We start from the raw sequence: 8,811 nt of genomic DNA on the forward strand, positions 1-8,811 counted from the left end.
GGACCCAGTCTCTTTTGGGGAACAAAATGCCAAATCTTCAATATTATTTAACAGCGTTTGTATCCATCCATAAAGTCCAACGACGATTCACCACCAGGCAATGCCTCTTCCTGTTCGTTTCCCAACGAGCTTCAAGTAACTTTCAACACCGAAGACATCCATTCACAACAAGATAATAGTTAAGTTGATTTCTAATAGATCAAATTAGATAAATTTAGAGAAAAATAATGGCAATATTTTTCTGAAAGGGTAACGCTGTTCTATTTCAGAGATGCCGTTTAAAGTTCATCATTCATATTTCCCATTAAAATAGCGACAGACAGGGCACTTCAGGAGGGCCAAAAACCCCAATGCGACTTCCTCGCATTGTATTCCTGGTCCCAGACCAAAAAGAATACGAAAATATGGGATACATAACGATTCCAAACTACAAGAGTCTGCCCTCTTTTTTTGGGCGCAGACGGCGATCGATTTGCCAAGAAAAAAACCAATAATTTGATTCAGTTTTGCCGGTGCAAAACCCATTAATAGATCATTAGTATATTAATAAAGTTCATGACTCACATTAATATACGAAGTTAAAAAAAAGAAAATAATATCATTAGTTCAACTGAAAGGGTACCGACATCTCCCACACGCCGGCAGGAAGATCCTTCAGCGAACTAGTCAATCTGGTTTTCTCTAAATGAGGTGAGAGGGGGAATATATTATAAGAGAGAGAATGTGTGTGTGAGAGAGATAAGAGAGAAAAAGAAATAGATAGAAGAGAGAGAGAGAGAAATAGAGGGAGCTAGATGGAAATAGAAAAGAGGAGAGAGAGATGGCAGATTCCTTACGTTTAGTCACCGAGTGATGATGATTGAGAATCTGAATCAAGACAAATGGAGACAAATAAGGGACCATCATGAACAGAAATTGACGATCGGTATGAAAAGAAGACCCATAGGATGCCCGAGAGAGACGGCAGACGAATATAGTTTAACAAAAAAAAATAGCAATTAACATAAGTCGCTTTCATAATCAGCCCCCACAGACGCGGCGAGCGATTCCCTTGCTGGGCGTCCAAACTTGGAAGCGTAGAGACGCCAGCCACCGTCGTCCTCGCCACGCGATGAAGAGGGGCACACGGATCCAACGTCGACGGTTTTGAGCCTTTGAAGCAGTCGAAAGCGCCCCTAATCCCTTTAAACAAAAAAAGTCAACTGGGGATAGTCCACAACAAAGCGTCGATGCAAGCCGAAGAAGAAGAAATCAAGTGGCAGGCAAGAAGATCCTCCGTGGTAGAGAAGTAGGCCGGCGGATCTGCCCCTTCAGCGTCTCGAAGAGCGCTGAGTCCATCCTCCTCAAATCCCTCCGCAAATCCTTGTTCTTTCTCCGGTCTATATAAGATCAAACCGCACGGCGAGGAGTCTCCAAGCTTCCCGCTCGCCTTCTACGCAGACGAAGAAGGAGAAGGCAGAGGAGAAGGCTTCAAAGAGACAGGCAAGAAAGAGAGGTTAAGGCAAAGAAGAAGGAAAAAAGGAAGAAGATGGGGTCTGTGGGCAACGTTGGGGAGGAGAGCGCGGCGCCGCGCAAGTTCGCGCTGGCGGTGGACTCGGAGAACAAGGCGACGGAGTTCCGGCTGTTCTCGTTCGCGGCGCCACACATGCGCACCTTCCACCTCTCCTGGTTCTCCTTCTTCGCCTGCTTCGTGTCGAGCTTCGCGGCGCCCCCGCTGCTCCCGATCATCCGCGACAACCTGAACATCACCTCCACCGACATCGGCAACGCCGGGATAGCCTCCGTCTCCGGCGCCGTTCTGGCCCGGCTGGTGATGGGCAGCGCCTGCGACCTGGTCGGGCCGCGGCTGGCCTCCTCCTCGCTCATCCTCATCACCACCCCGGCCGTGTACTTCACCGCGTGCATCAACTCGGCCACGACCTTCTTTCTAGTGCGGTTCCTGACGGGCTTCTCTCTGGCGAGCTTCGTGTCCTGCCAGTTCTGGATGAGCTCCATGTTCAACCCCACCAAGGTGGGCATCGCTAACGGCGTCGCCGCGGGCTGGGGCAACCTCGGCGGCGGCGCGACGCAGCTCATGATGCCGCTGGTGTTCGACCTGATAAGGCACATCGGCAGCACCAAGTTCACCGCGTGGCGAGTCGCCTTCTTCATCCCCGGCGTCATGCAGACGGCCGGCGCGCTCGGCGTGATGATCCTCGGGCAGGACCTCCCCCTCGGCAACTTCCGCGACCTCGTGGAGACGGGGCAAAAGACCCAGGACGGCTTCTTGAAGGTCTTGATCAACGCCTCCAAGAACTACCGCGCCTGGATTACCGCCCTCTGCTACGGGTACTGCTTCGGGGTGGAGCTCGCCGTGGACAACGTCATCGCGGAGTACTTCTACGACAGGTTCGACTTGAACCTGCGCACGGCGGGGATCATCGCGGCCAGCTTCGGCCTGGCGAATTTCGTCTCCAGGCCCGGCGGGGGGTTTCTGTCCGACGCCCTCGCGGCCAGGTTCGGGATGAGGGGGAGGCTCTGGGGATGGTGGGTCGTGCAGAGCCTCGGAGGGGTCTTCTGCATTTGGCTCGGCAAGACCAGCTCGCTCAATCTCGCCGTCTTCGTCATGATCGTCTTCTCCTTCTTCGTCCAGGCCGCCTGCGGGCTCTGCTGGCGTCGTGCCCTTCATATCCAGGAGGTGAGCGCCGCCCATCCCTCTTTTATTTCCTCCGATTTCGATCGCGAGTTCGCCACTCGCCCTCGACACGTTTATGTCTTCTGCTTGTGAATGACGCGGATGATGCGCGCAGGTCGCTGGGATTGGTGTCGGGGATGACCGGAGGCGGAGGGAACGTGGGGGCGGTGCTCACGCAGTTGCTGTTCTTCAAGGGGACCAAGTACAGCAAGGAGGACGGCATCACGTACATGGGCGTAATGATCTTGGCCTGCACGCTGCCCATCATGCTCATCCATTTTCCCATGTGGGGGGGAATGTGGACCGGGCCGTCGTCCAAGGAGGACGCCAACGAGGAGAACTACTACGCGGCGGAATGGAGCGCCGAGGAGAAGGCCAAGGGTCTCCACCTCAACACCGTCAAGTTCGCCGAGAACTGCAAGGGCGAGAGGGGCAGGAGGCGCCGCATCACCGTCCCCATGGACGCCAGCCCCGCCCATGTCTAGTCTCTCTATATCTCTATCTCTCTCTATTTCTCTATTTCTCAATCTTTTTCTCTCTCTATCTCTCTATCTCTTTCTCTATCTATCTATCTCTTTCTCTATCTATCTATCTATCTATCTCGCACTCCTCTCTCTCTCTCTCTCTCTCTCTCAGTCTCTCTCCCTCTCTTTCTCTCAGTCTCTCAGTCTCTCTCTCTCTCTCTGTCTCTTTTTCTATCTATCTATCTACCTATCTCTCTCTCTCTTTCTCTATCTATCTATCGACCTATCTCTCTATCTTTCCCGCTCGCTCTTTCGTCTCTCTCTTTCTTTCTCTCTTTCTATCAATCTAGCTATATTGCACTCTCTCCCCCTACCTTTCCTTCTAGCGAAAGCGGCGCTGGTCTTGTGGGGCATCTATGGGTTCCCTTCGGTCTCTCAAATTCTCTTTGAGTTTGTCGTTCTCTCACTTACTGTTGCATGGATTATCAAATCAGTATAACTGGTGTGAACTCCAATGCGGCTGGTTTGTGTCATGCCACAATTATCCATAAATTGTGGAGTTCTCGTCTGAATCATAAGTTTTGGACTTTGAAGTGACGGAGCAAGGTCTGTTGGAAAAAAAAGCTCTCTCCTTGTTGATGCTAAAAAAAACATAAGATCAAGAGAGCGAGAGACATTGGAAACATACTATTGCATTCTGATTCATCAAATACATCAATTCCACATTTATAGTGCATTGATACAACTTTTCACAGAGCTTTAGGAAGAAACTTGTGAAATTCTAACCTCGTGGGATAAGAAGTTTCTGAAATTTCTGGAAGAGTTCCATCTTTTCATTATGGCTTTTCAAAGTCATAACTGCCACCTGAAGTTCCAAAGGCCAAGATTAAACGCCACAATCTTCCGCTTTATTTCATATGCTTCTTTAATTTCCAATATCAAATTTGATTAATGCTCCTCAGCGGATTCTGTTGCGATGATTACGTCACGACGCTCCTATATGTGAATTTTTTTCCGTTAGCTTTGATTTTCCTCTATGATTCTCTTTGCCCTCGTTTTTGCATCTATTACTTTCATGACCATGACCATGTGCACGATGTACCTTCTTCTAGTCATTGGTCTTGCAATTACACAGCTGCTTTTCTTTTAACTTCAAAGACCACACATCCTATCTAAAGTCGGTGACTGAAAAATCATAAACTGCTTAACTACTACCACAACTCAGTCAAACTTTTCCGACAATACCCAAAACAACCTCTGAGTTTTTTTTTCATTTAGTTCACCAGCTCAGGGATAACCTGTTAGCTAGACAGATAGATAGACAGATAGAGAGAGAGAGAGAAAGAGAGAGAGGGAGAGGAAGAAAATATGAGAAATATATCTAGCTAGAGAGAGAGTGAGAGAGAGAGAGAGAGAGTGAGAACGATAGAGAGACTAGACATGGACGGGGCTGGCGTCGATCACACCTTTGAGAGAACCAAAAGAAATTGAGGTGAAGTCTTTTAGATCAGCAGAAAAAGACAATCTGAAGTCTCTCTTGGTGATGTGACGGTCGGGTTAAATGCCAACAACCTTATTACCACAGGCCCTGACCCCCATTTATATGAAGACATAAAAAAGGTAATCATCTTTATGCTGCCATTATTTTTCGCATCACTATAATTAAGATAGAGAATCTCTAGACATTTAGTTGCAACAAGTACACTTATTTAATATGTATTATTCCCATCATGAGCATAGTGAGTCACATTAATTGATATGTATAAATGATAGAATAGTATTCAATAATTTTAGTACATATATTTGTCATCTCGAATATCCTTCAAACACAAATATATAGAGCCCATGTTCAGCATCTTATTATGATCTCATCATAATTCACTTATCGTGTGTCTTCATGATGTTCAATTATAAGCATCGTACACCCATTAAAATGAATAAATACCACATCAATCAAACACACTGGATAAGTGGTGAAAGATGCAGTTGACTTACAAGCCACATATATTTCCAACATGTTCCCCTATGACAAGAATTGTAGGATAAGTGATAATATATGGGATTTAACTGTTGGAATCATGTGCTGTTACACCTGAAGGACGTTTACTCCAACTCTTAAGGATGAACATATTATAGATGAATGTAAAATATACCTCATCCATCACACCTTTGAGAGAACCAAAAGAAATGGAGCTGAAGTCTTTTGGATCAGCAGAAAGAGAAAAGCTGAAATCTCTCTTGGTAATGTGCCGTTTGGGTTAAATGCCAACAACCTTATAAGAAGAGGAAAAAAGCAATCATCTTTATGCTACCATTATTTTTCACATCACTATAATTAAGATAGAGAATCTCTAGACATTTAGTTGTAAGATGTACACTTATTGAAGATGTATTATTCCCATCATGAGCATAGTGAGCCACATTAATTGATATGTATAAATGATAGAATAGTTTGCAATAATTTTAGTGCACATATTTGTCCGTAAAAAAGGAAATTAATCTCACATCGGCTCTCACGCATTGGTTATTCCTAGGACATTTGAAAAGAAATAGGAACTAAATTTAGAGATCCTGTATTTCGGCTGTAAGTTACATTTTTTGACAATTCAGAAGAAGATATTTTCTTTTCTCTACATTAAGAGTCATTTATGAGGAATTCTAGACCTTCCCATACAAAAACGAATAGTCAAACAAGCCCTCAACAAAGGGTAATCGACACATCACACGAACCAGTCCTCATTAGGGTTCACACAGCAAAGAATGAATGATAAGATCGACAATGGAAAATTAAATTCATCAAAGCGGCAAAACATAAATCATACACATTGACTTGGTTTTCTTTTTACCCAATCCTTCCCAGTCCATATCCAAGCCGACAAAAAGCGATATATAAAAGCGAGAAACATATATGTACAGGCCTACAGCGATAAATCTCCATAGACAGCCACACAAAGAAAGTGAGAAGGAGATAGAAGGGGGAAGAGAAAGGGAGAGGGACACAGAGAGAGAGAGAGAGACTGAGAGACTGAGAGAAAGAGAGGGAGAGAGACTGAGAGAGAGAGAGAGAGAGAGAGAGAGAGAGGAGTGCGAGATAGATAGATAGATAGATAGATAGAGAAAGAGATAGATAGATAGAGAAAGAGATAGAGAGATAGAGAGAGAAAAAGATTGAGAAATAGAGAAATAGAGAGAGATAGAGATATAGAGAGACTAGACATGGGCGGGGCTGGCGTCCATGGGGACGGTGATGCGGCGCCTCCTGCCCCTCTCGCCCTTGCAGTTCTCGGCGAACTTGACGGTGTTGAGGTGGAGACCCTTGGCCTTCTCCTCGGCGCTCCATTCCGCCGCGTAGTAGTTCTCCTCGTTGGCGTCCTCCTTGGACGACGGCCCGGTCCACATTCCCCCCCACATGGGAAAATGGATGAGCATGATGGGCAGCGTGCAGGCCAAGATCATTACGCCCATGTACGTGATGCCGTCCTCCTTGCTGTACTTGGTCCCCTTGAAGAACAGCAACTGCGTGAGCACCGCCCCCACGTTCCCTCCGCCTCCGGTCATCCCCGACACCAATCCCAGCGACCTGCGCGCATCATCCGCGTCATTCACAAGCAGAAGACATAAACGTGTCGAGGGCGAGTGGCGAACTCGCGATCGAAATCGGAGGAAATAAAAGAGGGATGGGCGGCGCTCACCTCCTGGATATGAAGGGCACGACGCCAAAGCAGAGCCCGCAGGCGGCCTGGACGAAGAAGGAGAAGACGATCATGACGAAGACGGCGAGATTGAGCGAGCTGGTCTTGCCGAGCCAAATGCAGAAGACCCCTCCGAGGCTCTGCACGACCCACCATCCCCAGAGCCTCCCCCTCATCCCGAACCTGGCCGCGAGGGCGTCGGACAGAAACCCCCCGCCGGGCCTGGAGACGAAATTCGCCAGGCCGAAGCTGGCCGCGATGATCCCCGCCGTGCGCAGGTTCAAGTCGAACCTGTCGTAGAAGTACTCCGCGATGACGTTGTCCACGGCGAGCTCCACCCCGAAGCAGTACCCGTAGCAGAGGGCGGTAATCCAGGCGCGGTAGTTCTTGGAGGCGTTGATCAAGACCTTCAAGAAGCCGTCCTGGGTCTTTTGCCCCGTCTCCACGAGGTCGCGGAAGTTGCCGAGGGGGAGGTCCTGCCCGAGGATCATCACGCCGAGCGCGCCGGCCGTCTGCATGACGCCGGGGATGAAGAAGGCGACTCGCCACGCGGTGAACTTGGTGCTGCCGATGTGCCTTATCAGGTCGAACACCAGCGGCATCATGAGCTGCGTCGCGCCGCCGCCGAGGTTGCCCCAGCCCGCGGCGACGCCGTTAGCGATGCCCACCTTGGTGGGGTTGAACATGGAGCTCATCCAGAACTGGCAGGACACGAAGCTCGCCAGAGAGAAGCCCGTCAGGAACCGCACTAGAAAGAAGGTCGTGGCCGAGTTGATGCACGCGGTGAAGTACACGGCCGGGGTGGTGATGAGGATGAGCGAGGAGGAGGCCAGCCGCGGCCCGACCAGGTCGCAGGCGCTGCCCATCACCAGCCGGGCCAGAACGGCGCCGGAGACGGAGGCTATCCCGGCGTTGCCGATGTCGGTGGAGGTGATGTTCAGGTTGTCGCGGATGATCGGGAGCAGCGGGGGCGCCGCGAAGCTCGACACGAAGCAGGCGAAGAAGGAGAACCAGGAGAGGTGGAAGGTGCGCATGTGTGGCGCCGCGAACGAGAACAGCCGGAACTCCGTCGCCTTGTTCTCCGAGTCCACCGCCAGCGCGAACTTGCGCGGCGCCGCGCTCTCCTCCCCAACGTTGCCCACAGACCCCATCTTCTTCCTTTTTTCCTTCTTCTTTGCCTTAACCTCTCTTTCTTGCCTGTCTCTTTGAAGCCTTCTCCTCTGCCTTCTCCTTCTTCGTCTGCGTAGAAGGCGAGCGGGAAGCTTGGAGACTCCTCGCCGTGCGGTTTGATCTTATATAGACCGGAGAAAGAACAAGGATTTGCGGAGGGATTTGAGGAGGATGGACTCAGCGCTCTTCGAGACGATGAAGGGGCAGATCCGCCGGCCTACTTCTCTACCACGGAGGATCTTCTTGCATGCCACTTGATTTCTTCTTCTTCTTCTTCGGCTTGCATCGACGCTTTGTTGTGGACTATCCCCAGTTGACTTTTTTTGTTTAAAGGGATTTGTGGCGCTTCCAACTCTTTGAAAGACTCAAAATCTCCGACGTTAGACTCGTGCGTGCCTCTTCATCGCGCGGCGAGGACGACCGCGCCCTACGACTCTCCGCTTCCAAGTTTGGACGCCCCCATAAAGGATATTCCGGCCAAGTTACTTATCATTTTAGAAATAAAAGAAATTGAGTGGTGGATTGTTGTTTAATGTTCCTCAGATGCAATTGGACTAAACTTACTTTTGATAATTCTTTTTGAAGATTTTTTGAGATGCGAATGGACAAAAGCTGTGTTCCATAATTCTATTTGAAGCTATTTCTTAGAAGCTAATGCGTTAAACTTACTTTCGACCCCAACATTTCTTTTGCTGTAATAGGATTTTCTCTTTCAGCAGAGTATTGAGAAGCTCCAAGTTTAGTTCTGATACATCTCACATGATCGGCAGGAAAAACGTCGAGGGGATAAGATCTATGAGTATTAGAAAAA

General features: G+C 48.9%; 2 protein-coding genes across 2 annotated transcripts; one reads left to right on the plus strand and one right to left on the minus strand.

Moving 5' to 3' along the window:
* The first annotated feature begins 1,202 nt into the window (after nt 1-1,202).
* LOC144701281 (high affinity nitrate transporter 2.5-like) lies at nt 1,203-3,304 on the plus strand. Its single transcript, XM_078573057.1, is given in 3 exon segments — nt 1,203-2,649; nt 2,651-2,677; nt 2,790-3,304. Coding segments are annotated over 3 exon segments (1,518 nt in total). The 5' UTR covers nt 1,203-1,528; the 3' UTR covers nt 3,160-3,304.
* Nucleotides 3,305-5,911: 2,607 nt separating this feature from the next.
* Nucleotides 5,912-8,266, minus strand: LOC144701280 (high affinity nitrate transporter 2.5-like). Its single transcript, XM_078573056.1, has 2 exons — nt 6,831-8,266; nt 5,912-6,718 (listed from the first exon to the last, which is right to left on the minus strand). Exons 1-2 carry the CDS (start codon nt 7,979-7,981, stop codon nt 6,349-6,351), a joined length of 1,521 nt encoding a protein of 506 aa, XP_078429182.1. The 5' UTR covers nt 7,982-8,266; the 3' UTR covers nt 5,912-6,348.
* Between the last annotated feature and the right edge of the window lie 545 nt (nt 8,267-8,811).

Source organism: Wolffia australiana, chromosome 3 (assembly GCF_029677425.1).
Source record: "Wolffia australiana isolate 7733 chromosome 3, ASM2967742v1".
Taxonomy (NCBI): Eukaryota; Viridiplantae; Streptophyta; class Magnoliopsida; order Alismatales; family Araceae; genus Wolffia; species Wolffia australiana.